The sequence below is a fragment of the Microchirus variegatus genome, assembly GCF_963457635.1.
Source record: "Microchirus variegatus genome assembly, chromosome: 5".
NCBI classification, from domain to species: domain Eukaryota; kingdom Metazoa; phylum Chordata; class Actinopteri; order Pleuronectiformes; family Soleidae; genus Microchirus; species Microchirus variegatus.
Genome location: NC_139806.1, coordinates 5,103,021 through 5,122,258, shown reverse-complemented (window position 1 = coordinate 5,122,258; position 19,238 = coordinate 5,103,021). Strand labels below are relative to the sequence as shown.

At 40.5% G+C, this 19,238-nt stretch overlaps 1 protein-coding gene across 1 annotated transcript; it reads right to left on the bottom strand.

The window, feature by feature from the left end:
- Nucleotides 1-255: 255 nt before the first annotated feature.
- Nucleotides 256-18,245, bottom strand: dpydb (dihydropyrimidine dehydrogenase b; the record flags this gene model as incomplete). The annotated part of the gene is made up of 25 exons (XM_083890445.1): nucleotides 256-420; nucleotides 499-576; nucleotides 963-1,025; nucleotides 1,578-1,727; nucleotides 1,876-1,997; nucleotides 2,984-3,038; nucleotides 3,146-3,288; nucleotides 4,301-4,420; nucleotides 4,521-4,641; nucleotides 4,737-4,820; nucleotides 5,515-5,583; nucleotides 5,684-5,848; nucleotides 7,067-7,282; nucleotides 7,488-7,672; nucleotides 8,602-8,812; nucleotides 8,897-9,066; nucleotides 9,301-9,408; nucleotides 10,191-10,278; nucleotides 10,834-10,915; nucleotides 11,121-11,317; nucleotides 12,032-12,193; nucleotides 12,285-12,372; nucleotides 13,946-14,028; nucleotides 14,122-14,232; nucleotides 18,216-18,245. The coding sequence occupies 25 exons, from the start codon at nucleotides 18,243-18,245 to the stop codon at nucleotides 256-258; spliced, it is 3,066 nt and encodes a 1,021-aa protein (XP_083746571.1).
- Between the last annotated feature and the right edge of the window lie 993 nt (nucleotides 18,246-19,238).

Below are 19,238 nucleotides of genomic sequence, written 5' to 3'. Positions count from 1 at the left end.
CGTAATGCATCTAAGGGTTAATCATTCCCTACTTTTATTTTTCCTTTTGGTATAATATTATTTTACAAATATTGCGCCATCTTACGACATTATTTCGTCTGTAGCCTGGCTTTAACATGACTCTTGTTAAAATATATATAATATATATATATATATATATATATATATATATATACATAAATTTCAAAAAGGCTTTCCTGGTTAAATAAAGCTTATAATAATCAAAAAAACTGCGTGAACTCCACGATTTCCCTTTCAGCACACAGGACTAATGGGCACGCCCCTCTTGGGCTGATAGGGCGTCGTCCTGGTAACCATCTGGATGCAGTCTATGATTGGACACACGCTCAAGCACAGAGTGCAGCCCGTGCAGCTGTCGTTGACCAAGGGAAGGTGAGTCTCTGGATCAAAGGTTATGGCCTGTGAGGTAAATCAATGTTAGAGGGATAAACACACGTGTTTGTGAAGGACAGGCAGGAAACAGACTGACTGATATACCTGGTATCCAGAGTCATTGCAGGTCATGTAACATTTCCCACAGTTGATGCACATCTCTTCATCTATCAGAGCTTGCACCTGAAAATACACATTTTCAGGGTTATGATCAGTTCACACTCATTTTAATATGAATATAGAACATTTTATAGGCATAGATTTCTCAATCCACAAAGTCCCTGTTCAAACTAAGCCATATTTTAACCCCAGAGTAAGAAGTAAACTCAGGGAAGACGGGATTTACACTTCCTGAGTGTTGCATGAACTCAACATTGTGGTCGATCTATTGTTGTGTAGCTTCATCTGTAAATGATTAACATGTATTTTACCACTTATCTCTGATCAATACTGAGAAAAAGTGTATTTTACGGTCTTAAGGTCAACATCTTCGCTTAGGATACAAAAGAATAATATAGATTTGCATGTGAATTATTACAAAATAAAGTCAAATGTGCCACAGTTTGTACCTGCTCGCTGTTGTTAAGATCGTTGTATGCTCCAATGTGACGCAGAGCTCTGGCGATCACATCCTGTAAACACACACACACAATAAAAACCAAAACCATCAGAACACAGAGCATTTAGGCAGCTTTTCTCTCCACACAGAGGCTATAAGAATGTGTTTTACATCCCTTGTGTTCAGCGCAACCTATAGGCAATCTGATGAAAAAGACCATATAAACACACCTGAGCAAAAACTACTCACCTTTTTATTTATTTATTTATTAAATGGGATTTAATTTGAGAAATTCACTTGGCTTCATAACTGTTTATTTTGTGACTTCTACACAAGTATCCATACTCGTGTCTTTTAAAAAATACAATACGTGATGTAAAATTAATCATAACTCATTTAGTAAAGCCTGAAGATATAACCAATACACACACACACGCCAGGTTGTCCATATAAGGAGTTGTGTATTATTCCCACGGCAATTTACCAAGGGTGTACCTGTGGCACTGATCTGTGCCGTGTGAGCACTAAGTAAATAATGGTTAAGAATACAAAATTCATCCTTAAGAACTGTGTGTGTCTGTGTGTCTGTGTGTGTGTGTGTGTGTGTGTGTGTGTGTGTGTTCACCTTGACTGCTGGAACAGGTTTTTTGGGCGTGTTAACTCGAGCAATGTCAGTTTGCACCACATCAGTTGTCTGAGCTTCTCTGAGCTTTTTCTTGTACTGGGCGAGGGCTTCGTTCTTCTGTTTCAGGTATGGACCAAAGCTGGGGAGGCTCTACACACACACACACACACACACACACACACACACACACACACACACACACACACACACACACACACACACACACAATCAATCAATCAGTCACAAGACTCCAACAAGGTAAATAATGATATAATAACGGTGGTCACTGTAGCCGTACCTGTCCGACCATTTCTTCCAGTCTCGGAACTGGTTTTCCTTTCTGGTGTCTCTCTGTGGGAGGAGACTGACCGTCCCAGTCCTTCAGCTCCAGGCTCTTGAGGTACAACAACGTCTTCAGACCTGGACACACACACACACACACACACACACTAGCAGTGGTGTCATCGTCATCGGCATAAAGTGGAAAAACATCTCACACACAGAGAGAAAGGGAAAACTGTTAATTAGAGAGCGGGAGATTAACTGACTCCAGCGACGACGTGGTGTTTTAATGCCACGTTCCAAACACAGCTGGACGGAGCCGATCTGAAATGTATGACTGACCTCTGACCTCAAAGTATTTACCACCAATTATGTGGAAAAAGTCAACGGCCTCCTGTCAACCAGGAGGGTATAACATCAACAACAATTGAATTGCGGTTGTTTGGAACTTTTGTGTAACATTTTGACATCAATTTACAGGCAGAATTCGTTCTATTATGGAGTTTGACAAAAATACAAATATTAATACGATTTTATGTTCAGACAGGCTTTTCTGTAAAGAATTTGCCCTGAGTTCATGAGAAGGAATTTGAGTGGTCTTTCCCTGGAGGTCGGATATTTATGAATTCCTAGTTGTTTGGAACGTGGCAGAAGCCGACCATTATCAGACTTTACAACCAGAACAAACTTTAGTTATACTTTGGTAAACTACACTCTTAGAAATAAGGGTTCCAAAAGTGTTCTTCTACAAGAGCTGAGGTTCTACCTGGAACCATTTGCTTCTGTTCTTCCATTTGCTTGTTACTAAGGGTTCTTGGTAAGACTAATGGTTCCAGAGAACTCTTTAAAACCCCTTTCCTGAATAAAGGGTTTTAAAAGGGTTCTTGGTGGAACACTCCAAAAGGGTTCCAGGTAGAACCATTATAAAGAGGTTCTACCTGGAGCACCAAAAAAGGGTTCTCCTATGAGGACAAGCTGAAGAACCTTATATGGTTCTACTGCTCACTCTTGGAGCTCAAGAAAACCAGAGGATAACTCAAATCTAGGGATAATATATTCCAGGATTGAAAATGTGGTAATTGTGTGTTATTAATCGTTGATGAAATACAGATGCGGTCACATACCTACACAGTAATCCTCAATGACTGTGAAATCCTGGTTCTGAATTGCACTGCACACCTGTTGTTATCAGACACACGCAAACATTAATAATGAGACATGTTTTATAACAACAAGTGTGTTGCTGCCTGACAGATAATCAGCAGTGAGAGAAATGTGAGTGTCACCTGTAACACTGAGGCTCCGGCATGAAGGAACTGCAGTCCAGACTCGGCTGAGTCAATGCCCCCAGTGGCCAGAACAGGGAAACCAGGAATTGCTTTGGCAATGGCTGACACTGCTCTGAGAGAGATGGGTCTGATGGCGTTACCTGCAAAGATGGTGGAAAGTGCTAAGTGTTTAAATCACCGACACTTCATTAACTCATTCTTGAACGGACAATGCACCTTTGTTTTGACCGTATTTTGTGAAGTTAACAATCACTTTTGCAGCCTCATTTTTGGGCCAAAGCGTTGTCCAATCATTGCATGGCCATATATATATCTATATATATTATGCAAAATCAACATTTTATCATCTGAATACTCAAATTTATGGTACTCTGGTCTGCAAAGTGTGAAAAAAGACGACTCAGTCGTGTTTTTGTGGTCCTCCTCAGTCTAAGTACAGGAGATAAAACACGCGATGTTGACTTCCTCACTCATTGCTACGTCACAATGAAACATTCCTGGAATTGTTGTTGTCCGCTTTATCCCTAAAAAACGTGAGAGTGCAGATGAGAGCAATAGTATCTGGAAGAGCAGAAGTCTGCGAAGTGTTCTATTCTTGGCTGCACAGTGCAGCACAGAGTTCTACACAAACCTCCAGCCTCAGAGGATTTACATTTTATATATGACGGCAATGTGCCAGCTTTTTTCCAAATGCTAACTGCTGTTAGCTGCCGTTAGCCTCAGTGACGCTGACGCAGTTTCCTGTGTCTCACTTGCATATTTAAAGAGACAGGCACTCAAAAGCGAGCGTTCTGAACAGGGCTGTTTTGGCAGAGTGATTGAACTGCTGTGGTGCTTCATCCTTAAGGTATTTTGACCAAAGCATGTCATAGACATGTTCATTAGGACACCAGGGAACTAGGTTCACGTGGAGAAATAGAGTATAATATGAGTCTTTTAAGAGTCAAGCAGTCAGACACTTAATGAGAGCTCTGTTTATCTCTATTCTTCTCTCTCCAGTGTTTAAAAATACCCAGTTTTTGCATGCAACTAAAGAGTGATACACCTGCAACCTCCTGTGGAGCTTTGAGGACCCTTATTAGGGGTCAGGTACCTCCCACTTTCTGTAATTTCAGTAACCTAAATCTACATCAATGATATGAACGTCCATACCAGACACTCCTCCATAAGTGGTGCGTTTTTCCGCCCCGACACTTGGCCAGGGAGAGCCGTCAGCCTTCAGTCCCATCATACCCGACACTGTGTTTGTAGCAGTGACTCCGTCTGCCCCACCTACAGTACGAAACGGCACATACAGGAACATGTGTGTGTTAGACCACGCGTGCCCTGTCGGGAGACGTTTGCAGAGAGAGCTTAAAAGCGTGTGTTTTGCCTTCGTAGGCGGCCTTGGCGATGTCAACAATGTTGGTCACGTTTGGCGTCAGTTTGGTGAAGAACGGGATGGAAACGGCCGCTCGCACCCATCGACAGATGTTACGCACGAGCACCGGGTCCTAATGACAGACGTAAAAACACATTATTTATTATTATTATTATTATTATAACGTGCAGTTTTATGACATTTAATTGTGTGTGTGTGTGCACGCACCTGTCCACAGGCCAGGCCCATGCCTCGCTCTCCCATCCCATGAGGACAAGACAAGTTTAGCTCCAGTGCATCTGGACCTGATTTCTAAAGAATAATAAAGAAAAAATTCTGTGAACCAACGTTTCCAAGGCAAACCTTCCTATGACCTAAAGCATTGGTTTTCAAAGTGCGGCCCGGGGGCCAATGGCGGCCCGCAGAAACATTTCTGGCGGCCCGCAATGAATTACAGTTGATAGTTTTAATCCACAAGCTACTAAGTTTGTTAAATGTGTATTGGACATTACTGGATACAGACCAATAAGTGTAAACTAAAATTCTGGGTATACACCTGGTTTCTATATGGTGAATTTTAGTGTATTATTGGGTTATAAGCTGGTAATAAGCAGGTAGCTACAGCCCCTAATTACTAGCTATTTACCCAGTAAATATATGGTAACAGAAATGTGTTACTTGGTATAAGCCTGTAATTAGAAGGTAAGAACAATGGCCAAAATACTGGGTAATTACCCAGTAAATTATAAAGCGTTATTATATTAATGCTTAAATTACTTAACGCTAAACTGTAGAACTGCAATCTGGTCATTAAAATGATTACAAATGGGATTTCCTTCTATTTTTGGTTTTTTTTTCTTTGGCGGCCCTCAGTCCAATGTTGGGTTCCTAAATTGGCCTCAGGTATCAAAATTTTGAGAACCCCTGACCTAAAGTGACCAGAGGGGCCACTTTATCACTTTATCACTTTATCATAAGAGTGATGAAGTTGACTTTTCAGCCTCACCTCCGCCATCGTGGCTAGTTCTGTCCAGTCTTCTTTGTTGTAGCTACACATTATACTGGAGATCACCACCTGATGGAGAGACAACCAGAGGGTTTGGGTATTTTTTTTTTTTTACTGCCGGCCGTTTTCCCGGCACTCACTTGAGGAACGTTTTTGTTGTTGCACTGACATTATTGGGAAAGTCCTTCTTCAGCTCGGTCACCGACTGACACCAGTACGCTGCCGTCTTCTCACTGATGAGCTCGATGTTGAGGAACGAGCCGAGGCCTGGTCCAAACATGTGACCTGAGGTGGTGCCCCGCACGATACGAGGAGACACGTTTGTCACCAGGTCCTGCAGAGAGACGGGTTTACTCAGGTGAAACGACAAACTGCGCCTTACATGCATCTGTTGAACAACTAAAGGGTTAAATCATACGTGTTTTTCTCTCTGTTTCATCACTGCAAAATCATTTTAGCATGTTAGCAAGATTGGCTATGCCATGCGGCCCCCCAATCGATTACATGCAGCCCCCCACTTACAGTTTTTCTCAATTGTTTACACACAAATTCTGGTACTTGAGACACAATGACCACAACAGGTAACTCATGCGCCAAAACCCCTTGAACCAACTCTGCTAAACTACAAGCACAATTCCTGCTTTACACTCAAATTGCAGTTGTAAAACACACTTTTTTCAAAACACTACACACAATTCTCTGCATTTGGCACAATTTTCATGAAGAAAATCTCTTGTTTTCACAAGGAACACAAACTGTCATTCAAAATTCTAAAGTTAATTTCCCTACTATGCAAAGTCACTCATCACATGGGAAAACACCTGTCACACAGGTTTACAATTTGCAATCAGAGCGTTAGCATAAAAGGGTTCTGTTTTGTATGTAGACCACTGTGCAACTTTGTGTTGGTTTGGATGTACACTGTGTACATTGTTTTTGTTGGAAATATATAGGAATACAATATATTTGTTACTGTGTATTTTGTGTGTGTTTTGAGTATAAAAACAATCCATCCATTATCTACCACTTCATCCTCCACCGGAGGGTCGCGGGGTCACATAGGGCGATCGGTGAGGTCACACCTTGGACAGTTCACCAGTCCATCACAGGGCCTATAAAAACAATATTCTAAAATATTTGACACACTTATGTATGTAGTGTCTGTAATAAGTGTAACACTAAACACTAAAAAAGGCCTAAGTCATTATGGTCGATGAAGAAGAAGTGTTTTCCATTCATCATAGTGTTTTACATTGATCACATCAGTGTTCAACTGGTTCTTATAAATGTCTGTTCATATGATGGTTTGTGTGTGTCATTTGAAAACAAAATACCATTTTGAGAAGAAATAACATTGTTTTGAATGTTAAGTTTCATTTTGCAGGAGAATTGAGGGGTTTTGCCCATTGTGTGTGTGTTTTTGGATTTGTGTGTAGAGGTCTGAGAGCATGAGGCATGCTTTCAGAAAATGTGTGTAAACAATCGAGAAAAACTGTAATATCGTGTTATAATGAAAACATGGCCTCATGGAAACCTCCAGACTGTTGTGTACCTTGTCCAGTCCAAATGTCTTGGTGAGAGCAAAACCCCATCCTTGCTCAAAGGCTCTTCTGATCATGGCCGTGGTGGTGGTGGGAGGAGCAGAAGCCAGGCCAAACGGGTTGGGAAATTTGATTCCGCAAACATCCACACTGATGTCCACCTCATCTATAGCACTGTAGAACAACGGTAGCTTAGGGACTGGGTCCACTGTCTGTCCATGCAGGGACTACAGAGGGAAGAGAGTGGGAGACAAATAGATTTTAGTCATTCATATATGATTTATACAATTTTAAGTCAGATGGAGGTGGTGCTGCTGTGCTACGACAAGAAGGATGTCAGTTCTGAGCTTGGTTTCGACAAACAGCCTTTCCTCATTTTCTTGTCTATGGAATTCAGTACAGGAGAGTGAGTGTTCTTCAAACCTATTTCACCTGTATGTATCTGTGAATGTGCCACGAGGCCTGTTTGCCGTCGTTCACGGATTCCACCGAGGTGTTTGCCAAGCCGGCGATGTCTCCACCTGCAAACACCCAGGGTTCGCTGGTCTGCATGGTGTCTGTGTTCACCTCAGGAGTTCCCCAGCGGCTCAGCTTCACCGGAGACAGGGCCTCCATCACTGCACACAGGCAGCACGTGGATCAGGTTAACATGTGAAAGTGCGTCATCAAGGCCAGCAGCGAGTAAAAACTACCGTTCAAAGGTTTGGGGTCACTTAGAAAATTCCTTATTTTTGAAGAAAAAGCACATTTTTGTTATAATGAATATAACATTAAAGGTGCCATATGTAAGAATGTGGCCAAAAACAGTTACTACATTCAAATTCAAAACACCGAGGTCTTTTAGGTTTCGTTTTCTGACGTAACTGGCAACCCGTGGTTGCTGGGCAGCTGAGACTCTACTGACTACAATGATTGGTAGACGGCGGTAGGTGGCGCCACATGCCAAAACATGATTTCAAAACATAAACATGATTTGTAGTCTGCAAAATATTTTTTTAATGCAAATATTTTGTCTGTACTGTTGTTGTTGGTGAGTTCAGTTTGTTATATGAACATTATTCCTGAGTCATTTTAGGAGGATTTTATGGCCAGTTGCTTCAGATTTATTACATAATGCACCTTTAACTGAATCAGAAATACACTCTATACATTGATAATGTGGTAAACAACTATTCTAGCTGCAAACGCCTGTTTTTTCTTTTGGCATTTCCAGTGTTCTAATGGCATTGTGTTAATCGCATTAGAAGGCGATTGGCTGATCAGAAAACCCTTGAAAACCCTTGTGCAATGATTTTAGCAGTTAGTAGTTGTTGGTTATTTGATGAAAACAAAGTTATTTTGAATAAAAATCATTATTTCCAATCTTGTCAATGTCTTGACTATATTTTCTATTCATTTTGCAGCTCTTTTGATGAATAAAAGTGTGACTTTTAATGGAAAACACAAAGAAATTGTATAGGTGACCCCAAACTTTTGAACGGTAGTGTAATAACAAAGAGAGGGTCTTCACATTTGTTCTAATGGTGATAAGGATGATGTTCATTACCTTGCTGGTCACTCAAAACTGAACCAAAGGCACTGATGATGTAATCTGCCTTAAGCCTCACAACTTGGTCCTCATCTTCCTCCCAGTCACCTTCCTCAGTCTGCTCAGTGCGACAGAACTGTAAGCCGGCGACCCGTCCGTTCTTCATGATGACCTCGCGAGGGGACAGGAAGGGCAGGAACTCGCACTGCTCCTCCTTAGCCAGCTCCATCTGACGGAAAACAACACGTACGCTCAGTATTTTCCATCTACGTCATTATTTTCCTTCTGCTCTCCGACACCTCCTCACGATTACCTCTTCGGGAACAGCTCTGACGTTCGTGAAGCCCTTCCTGAAGCAGACGTACACTCTCCTGGCTCCACAGCGAAGAGCCGAGGTGGCGCAGTCAAAGGCGGTGTCTCCGGCGCCCAGAACGATCACCACGCCTCTCAGCTCCGGCAGAGACGACCGACACTGACACATACCTGAGCAAAAGAGGAGGAAGAAATAAGTGATGATTGTCCTGTTCTGTGGAGCGAGTTGTCTGAAGAACAACGACTGAAGATGTGCTGCAAAATGATGTGTCCTTTTTGAGGAGAAGCTCAAAGATATGAGGTGAAACAGTTAAATTTGATGTTCCTGCCATCAAATCAATATCCAATACTGCTGAATATTGGAATTTGAGTCAGAACTAACCTTCCTGACGGGCTGTGACTCACCTTTCTTGCTGGCTGAGGCCACCAGGGGCAGAAAGTCTTTGGAGGTGAAGAAGCCTTGGTCCATGGTCAAACCCTTGAAGATGCCAGCTCGGTTTGCCTGAGGGAGACCTGGACACACAAACATTTACAACTCCTTCAAATTTCCTCTCTGAAGCCAAAACATACTGAAGAGTCACCAGAGTGACAACAACTCTGATGGTTGCATTATTAGCTCCAGTCAAATTCCCAGAAATGACCAGTTCTCAATCTCTAGTTTCAGGTCATATTCAATAACACACGATGTACATTTTGTAAATGATGTTCCAGTGCAGAGGAAAGTAGATGATAAATGAGTACATATGAGTAGACACCAATGTCTACAGCTATTGTCCAATAGGTGCAAGTAAAATCTGTGGAATATCGAAACACTTAAAGGTGTTAATAGATGTAATTAATCTAAAGCAACTGGCCATAAAATCCTCCTAATATGTCACAGAGACTCAGGAATAATGTTCATATAACAAACTGAACTCACCAACAACAACAGTACAGACAAAATATTTGCATAAAAAAAATATTTTGCAGACTGCAAATCATGTTTTGGCATGTGGCGCCACCTACCGCAGTCTACCAATCATTGCAGTCAGTAGAGTCTCAGCTGCAGAGCAACCACAGGTTGCCAGTTACGTCAGAAAACGAAACCTAAAAGACCTTTTGAATTTGAATGTAGTAACTGTTTTTGGCCACATTCTTACATATGGCACCTTTAAAAGTATGAGTGAATCACTGGAAAACACACACACATACGCTTTCATCAGTAGTTAAAAATACACACACACACATCTATTATATTATGTTTAAAGGTCTAAATACCCATCTAATATAAACACATGAATCCATGAAGCACTCACCGATTCCGACAAAGACGGCCTTAAATCCGTCCTCCTTCAGTGACGCCAGGGTCATTCCATCAGCACTGAGACTCTTTTCACAAATCACCTGCACATGTAAACAACCACATTACATTACTGTGTTAAATCTAAAATATATATATATATATATATATATAGTCATATTGTCTTCATCTGACCAAACAATGAGCAATACACATTTGATCTGATATTTAAGGTTATTATGACACCAAATGTGGTTTGTTTCAATTAGATTTTCTGCCTTTATTTTGTTTGTTATCTTTCAGCATGCATTTTTCTTATATACACTCTTAGAAATAAAAGTGCTAAGTATAACCATATAAGGTTCTTCATCTTCATAGGAGAACCCTTTTTGGCTCCAGGTAGAACCTTTTTATAAAGGTTCCACCAAGAACCCTTTTAAAACCCTTTATTCAGGAAAGGGGTTTTAAAGGGTTCTCTGGATCAAAATGGTTCTTATGGGAACCATTTGTGTTACCAAGAACCCCTGAAAAACCCTTTCTTTGGGAAAAGGGTTTTTTCAGAAGCAAATGGTTCCAGGTAGAACCTCAGCCCTTATAGAAGAACCCTTTTGGAACCCTTATTTCTAAGAGTGCGGTGACACCAATATGCCAATTCCTACCTTTACTCCCAGATCCTTCATCAGGTCTACTTCAAACTGGACCACCTCATACGGAAGGCGGAACTGGGGGATTTCTGATGTGCTGCAGGAAAGAGCATTTTCTTAAAAATTGAAGGGAAGGAGCTCCAGAGATGAAGCAGGTGGGTGCAGACCCAGGAGTCACGTTTGATTTGTCTTGTCTCTGGACGTGACAGAAGGCCAACCATGAAGTTAGCTAAACCCCCCCCCACTGGTTTATATGATTGAGTAAAGTATACCATATGTTGGGATATACGACATGAAGTTACCTCAGTCCTCCAATGTACTTCTGTTTCTCAAATATAGTAACGTTGTCATATCCCAGTCGGGCCAGAAAGGAAGCACAGCTGATGGACGCAGGGCCACAGCCAATCAGAGCAATGGGGCTGTGGTAAGACTCGGGCATCTCGTTGGGGGGGGGGAGTTCAGGACTCCTGATCTGAGGGATGCCCATCTTACTAAACACCTGAGGCGGGAGAAATAACACACAATATAAAGATCTCATACATTCTCAAACGTCCAGGATGATGACAAATGACTAAAAACATCACTTTCTCCATTTCTGTTGACAGATTCTCCTCCTGAATTCTACACATTGGACCTTTAAAGTGGACCTAGACCGGAAGTTCTAATTAACGCTGTTTTTTAGTGTGTATCTGCGTCATTACCTTGTTTAAGAAGCCCTGAAGGTTCTAAACAAACAGTTCAGCCACTGCTGAGAACACTGTGTTTTATTGTAATCTCGGGCTCAGCGAGATCTCTGAAAAAACCCGGTCTGGTTACGTAAACACCGGTTTTCCTGAACAGCAGATCGTCCTGCTCCTGGCAATTCATGTTGCGTACATTGAACCGCAGAAGAAGAATAACGTCCGTTGTGGAGGTGTTTCACGAGCGACAGTGTCTTCTGTCTCTGGGTCAAAGTCATAAAAGGGACTGCGGCGGGGAGTCGTGACGAAGCTATTTTTAAACACTGTTAAAACAATGTTTTGATAATGAGGAGCAGTGCATCCACCATTCCAGAGGGGGGCGCTGTGCTTCTGAGAGCGGGTGTGCTGATTATGTCACTTCCGGGTACTGGCCAATCACAAGACAGTTGGGAAGCCTCTACCACTCTATGTGAGCTTTAAGTGCACACACAAACACACGGTGTGGAATTCAATCCCAGTGTCACATTTTGTACCTCGGTAGCGAACTGCTGCAACCCCCCGATGTTGATGGGTCCTTCCTCGGAGGCGTAGAGGTTACAGCCCCCGACGCACAGATCTGACGTGGGACAAACCATTCCACAGGTCAAACCCAGAGGGTTATCTGACAGGATGGCCCGCGCTGACCCATAGTAGTTCTGGCACACACACACAACATGAGTTTAGTGCTAGTGTTCATTAAAACGCCATCCTGACATAGATCAGAGTGTATAGAGTATATGAAAGCACCTTATTGGAGATACTTGTGATGAACGACTTGACGTCCAGGTTGGTCGGGCAGCTCTTCTGACACGGAGCATCGGCACATTTGAGACACCTGAGTGTGAAATGTGGTGAAATGTGTTAGTATGTGAACGCAGATAAACAGAGCACTTTGAGTTTGGGGTCCTTATTTTTGAAGGAAAAGCACTTTTTTTTCAATGAATATAACATTAAATGAATCAGAAATCCACTCTATACATTGTTAATGTGGTAAACGACTATTCTAGCTGCAAACGTCTGGTTTTTAATGGAATATGTACATAGGTGTATAGAGGCCCATTTCCAGTGTTCTAATGGTACATTGTGTTTGCTAATCACGTTAGCACAGCTGAAACCCGTTTTATGGCTCTTTGACGAAAGGCAAAATGATTATTTTGAATAAAAATCATTATTTATAATCTTGTCAATGTCTTGACTATATTTTCTATTCATTTTGCAACTCTTTTGATGAATAAAAGTGTGACTTTTAATGGAAGAAGAGCCATTGTTCACAAAAAGGTTTGAGAACAAGAACGAGAAAATGAATTTCTATTAAAAGTGTTTAGTTCTATTCACCGAGGAACAGCGTAAATAACAGAACACCAAAATAAAATGGACTGTGGAAATGTTTAGGATAATATAAATCATTATGAATGATTGTCTTGATCTCTACACATCTTCTTCTACACTCTTAGAAATAAGGGTTCCAATAGGGTTCTGCAAGGGCTGAGGTTCTACCAAAAAGGGTTCTCCTATGAAGACAAGCCGAAGAACCTTATATGGTTCTACTTAGGACTTTTATTTCTTTCTAAGAGTGTACAGACTGAAGAGAACATCAATGTTACCCTCAGATCTGCACACATATCACACAGAAAACGAATGTTTGTGAATATTCCATCATTTTAATTAAATTAAATTAAATTAAATTAAATTAAAGCACATTAAATTTAAAATTGAATGTGGATAAAAAATAGTTTGGCGTCAATGGAAATGTGTTACATTCATAAAAGTGTGAGTGCAACAATGTTATTGTAAAGGTGCCATATGTAAGAATGTGGCCAAAAACGGTTACTACATTCAAATTCAAAATACAGTGGTCTTTTAGGTTTCATTTTCTGACGTAACTGGCAACCGAGACTCTACTGACTGCAATGATTAGGAGACGGCAGTAGGTGGCGCCACATGCCAAAACATGATTTCAAAACATAAACATGATTTCTCTGCAAAATATTTTTTTATTTTGTCTGTACTGTTGTTGTTGGTGAGTTCAGTTTGTTATATGAACAATATTCCTGAGTCTCTGTGACATATTAGGAGGATTTTATGGCCAGTTGCTTTAGATTTATTACATAATGCACCTTTAAGTAAAAATGACCATTCCCTCTGATATCGCATATCACATTGCAATCCCTGTCCAGGAATAATGATTCAAAATCATTCAGCCCTACCATAAGTCCACTTTGTAGTTATTGTAATATGGATTCAATATTAAAATCGGTGGTTCTCAAACTTTTTTATACCAAGTACAACCTGAGAGACAACAGTAAAAAAACCCTGCTCTGACAAAGAATAGTATGTTTAAATACAGACGTCCATATAAAACGTGGCTCCATAATAGGAAATGTAACATGTCAATCATCCATATTCACCTCATTGCCTCTCGCAGAGCTCCGCGCTCGCTCAGCGTCGTGTGTTTGATGTCGTCAAAGTTGTTGTCCAACGTCACACAAGACTGAAGAGAGGAGGAAGTGAAACGATTGAAGAAGACAGTAGATAAAAAACTGAGCAGGCAGAGTTTATTTTTACGAGCGCGAGCGTTTCTTACATCGCAGTTTCTTTCTGGGTTTCTTTTCCAATGTTTCTTTTCCTTCTTCTTGTTTGCTGTGGACGTGATCTGAGCGTGAGTTTTCACCCTGGGATTCAGAGCCAGGATGCTCTGAAAGACATAAGACACATCAGGTAGAAAACAAAAAAAAGCATTTTTTTTAAACACTGCACTAGAAAATGTTATATAAGTACATTTAAAGAACAGCAACAGTTGTAAGGTTTGAGTTTTTTCTTGGAAAACGAGTTATGATTAATACTTATTAATATTTTGAGGACTGCAAATCATGTTTATGTTTTGAAATCATGTTTTGGCGTGTGGCGCCACCTACCGCCGTCTACCAATCATTGCAGTTTAGTAGAGTCTCAGCTGCCGAGCAACCACGGGTTGCCAGTTACGTCAGAAAACGAAACCTAAAAGACCTCTGTATTTTGAATTTGAATGTAGTAACTGTTTTTGGCCACATTCTTACATATGGCACCTTTACAATAACATTGTTGCACTCACACTTTTATGAAAGTAACACATTTCCATTGACGCCAAACTATTTTTTATCCACATTTAATTTTAAATTTAATCTGCTGAACAATTAAAATGATGGAATATTCTCAAACATTTTTTTGAGACTAAAAATGTGTTACATAATTATAGATTTTAAGAACAGTCACTGTGGTCAACACTAACACTGGTCAGTCAAAGTTTTCATTCTTTTTCCTGTCTTTACATCAGGTTATAAAATATATATATATAAATATATATACATTATCAGGTTATAAAATCAAACTTAGCAAACCAAAAAAACAGCACCTCCTTAAAAAGGTTTTACTGCTTTGTCTTTTATTTGAGGAAATATATAGACATATATATCTTTATCTATATATATAAAGATCTACATTTACAATTCAAAAATGAAGGTCTAAAAAAAAACTTCTCTTGACTTTTTTGTTCTAAAACACGTGGATCACAAATGTGAATGTTCAGGAAACTGCAGGTGAACCATTAAAACGGCGGAACATTCTCAGAAGTTTGCTTGTTTGGACGGTCGGGGGTCAAGGCGATAAGATAAAGGTTAACCGCAGGGTCAGTGTACGCACGTTACGTGAACTGCTGGATAAACACACGACCGCCGCGAAGAAAGAAATACGTCAAATTCAAATTCTCACAAACTGTCACTAAACGTGGTCCCAAATCTCAAACTGGGGAAAGAAATCGTCCACGTCCGATTGTTTGTATTTTGCATAATTTGACAGATTTTTTTTAATGGCACACGTTAAAACTATTGCTACATGTGCACACCATACCCTCATCACTCTGACCATACGTCACTCATTTACAGTCTGATGCACGTGGCGCAAAACACATGGCTGCTTACGCAAGGACACAAGGCCACAAGGACACATCAGGTCCGCACAAGATCTGACTTCCTTTCGCCCTCTGAACCTTCTAGATCAGGGGTGTCAAACTCAAATACAGCGTGGGCCAAAATTTAAAACTGAACAAAGCCGCAGGCCAAGGCTGAACAAATTAACCTTTTAATAGGGACCCAAACAAGTTTTGCATTGAATATTGAACAAGCAAGGCTTATATTACTTTATAGTGACATGCAAAATCAAGTTTCAAATAATAATAATAATAATAAAAAAATATCAATGGCATATCAAATAAAATTTAAATAAAAATTGAATGCACCCTAAATACAGGATAAGCAGTAGATAATGGATGGATAAAAATGTAATGCCTCTTTTCTATTTGCAGCCTTCTGAGGTAAATATCAAAATAAACTTTTTCCACAGGCTAATAATACATTTGAAAATAAAATAACAATAATGAATGAATCAAACATTCAAGCCTTGAAGTAGCAAGAGAAAGTGCATGAATAAAACGTTCATTATTGCTCAGTTTGCCACACTGATTTGCTTTAACACTGAATATGGAACAAGCAACGCTTATATAACTTAAAAGTGCAAAATCAACTTTCAAAAAACAAACGAAAAACATCAATGGCATATTAAATAAAATTTAAATAAAAAATTGAATGCCTCTTTTCTATTTGCAGCCTTCTGAGGTAAATATCAACATTAACTTTTTCCACAAGCTAATAAATTTGAAAATAAAATAACAATGAATAAATCAACCATTCAGGCCTTTTAACTGCTCAGTTTGCGACACACTGATCTAATCTGATGTGCCCAAGACAGATACCTGGCATCTTTTCTTGGATGCTAGTTCATTAATGTTGGGGTTCAGGCTTTGAGCTGAGGCAACCTTCATTATCGAACGAAGGTGTTCATCAGTCAGACGTGCCGCTGTATAATACCGGCGGGCCAGCTCTAATGTTAATTTGATATTGCCTCAAGGGCCAAATGAAATTACACGGCGGGCCAAATTTGGCCCGCGGGCCAGAGTTTGACACCCATGTTCTAGAACCATGGATCTCTAACTTCCTCTGGTTGGTACTTCCGGAATCCGTAATACTGTTCTACTGTAAATACCAGGGAATGTGATCGGAGTGGAGCTGAGGAAGTTAGACGGGAGTGTGTTGATTCATTTCGCTTATTATGAATTTATGTTTAACCTGACAATGAATATAACATTAAAGGTGCATAATGTAATAAATCTAAATCAACTGGCCATAAAATCCTCACAGAGACTCAGGAATAATGTTCATATAACAAACTGAACTCACCAACAACAACAGTACAGCCAAAATATTTGCATTAAAAAAAATGATTTTGCAGACTGCAAATCATGTTTATGTTTTGAAATCATGTTTTTTTTTTTGCATGTGGCGCCACCTACCGCCGTCTACCAATCATTGCAGTCAGTAGAGTCTCAGCTGCCGAGCAACCACGGGTTGCCAGTTACGTCATAAAACGAAAACCTAAAAGACCTCGGTATTTTGAATTTGAATGTAGTAACTGTTTTTGGCCACATTCTTACATATGGCGCCTTTAAATGAATCAGAAATACACTCTATACATTGTTAATGTGGTAACATTAGGCCCATTTCCAGTGTTCTAATGGTACATAGTGTTTGCTAATGGTGTTAGAAGGCTATTGGATGATGAGAAAACCCTTGAAGCCCTTGTGCAATGATGTTAGCACAGCTGAAAACAGTTTTGCTGCTTCTTTGACTAAAGGGCAAAATCATTATTTCTAATCTTGTCAATGTCTTGACTATATTTTCTATTCATTTACAACTTTTAATGGAAAACACACACAAAATTGTATAGGTGACCCCAAACTTTTGAAGGGTAGTGTATGTTTTGACGAGCCAGAGTTCACCTGAAGTGGGTCAAGGACGGGCCACCTTCTTATCACTGCAGATACTGTACACAACAGTGTCTGTCCACACCCAATAATGTATATGACTTATACAATGACTGTGTTATTGTAAATGGGAATTTAATTTGTCAGTATTTTGTATGCTATACTTTTCAGTTCCAGTTACACGCGACTAAATGTCTTGTGCCTTTGGAGATCCACTGTGATCTGTAAGTTGTGATGCAAAATGTGAAAATGGTAAACTGAGGCATAATATTGTTGACATTGCACTTATTTTTCCAATCTTATTTCATCATATGATTTTTTTTTTTTAAATGCTTCATTAAATGTAAAACAAAGGGAAACATTTGGAGATCTCGTCGTTTATAGGTTATTATACTATTATTTTAGTGGTCTGGACCCTCAGATTGTCTTTGGTCCCTGAACTAAAATGAGTTTGACACCTGTGTGATTTTGACCAGTACCTGATTGAGCAGTCTAGTGATTTATTTGTACTTCTGTGTAGTAAAAATAGAATAATGTTTAAGATTAGGCACTGGTGTACCCTGATATACCCAAACTGTGACATGCTGGGATTATCAAACTGTGTTAGTCCCTTGTAAAGGATTAGAGCTGGGGCCACAGCGATGGAGAATAATCCATAAACTAAACAAGAAAAATCTTCTTTGGACTTTGAATAATTGATATACTTCTTGTTTTTTAGACTTTTTCTTCACCAGCCTGTTATTTAACAGATTTAGGTTAAAAAGATTAACTTAACACGCAAATGTAGATGCATCATATATGTTGTTAATGAGAACATGATTTACCTCAATATCTGGAAGGTCTCTACTCAACATGATGTCTTTGTCCAGTTCTTCAGGAGATTCTTCAAGCGTTTTGTTCTGGATCAGAGGTCTGAAACACTGTCCAGGACTGCTCTGCTCTGCTCGACCGCTCTTACTGACGGAGAATGACAGAATGACTGGAAGCAGCCACCAAAACCGATCAAACGTTAACTAGGAAGGCTGAGCGGTAGAGCATTTATCACTCTGTGAGGGTAAAGTTCAGGGCCCGTATTTATCAAGCGTCTTAGAATTACTCCTAAGAACCCTGCTAAGAGTAGACTTATGAGTAAAAAAATTCTTCGCTGAAAGCTGCACTTAAAAGTTAGTTATCAAGCGTCTTACTCACACTTTCAGCGAAGTGTAGGACTGAATCTTAAAGCGGAACTAGACCGGAAGTTCCTATTATCGCAGTTTTTTTTGGTGTGTATCTGCATCATTACCTTGTTTATGAAGCCTGACGGTTCGAAACCATGGATGTATAATATGAACTGGATACCTACAGCCACTCCCGAATGGCGGACGGGAGGGCTTATGTGGCGGGCTTTTCCTCTCGACACACTCAAGTTGATGACAACACCGTGGAGTGCCACAGACTCGTGTCCTTTTCCTTAAAGGAAAGCCTCAAGGCTACAACTACCAAGGGTACAGAGAATTCTGGCTTGGGGTCTGCCCCGGTGCTGCCCCCCCCCCTTGAGTTGAAGACTGCCTTTCTCCTCACCATCACTTTAGTAAGGAGTGCTGAGGAGCTACATGCTCTTTCTGAGAGGGACTCATGTCTGAGGTCGAACTCAGACTCAGATGGCTCAGGGGTCACTCTGTGGCCGAATACGGGCTTTTCCTCCTCAGGTTCTCTCATCGTCAAACCTTGATCCTGGCACAGTTTATCCTCCCAGCAGGGGAGGAAAGGTCATGACGGCCGTGCCCTGTCCAGGCCTTAAGAGTCTATATAACTTCGACCGCGAGCTTGAGACGGTCAGAACAGCTGTTTCTCTACTACGGCGTACT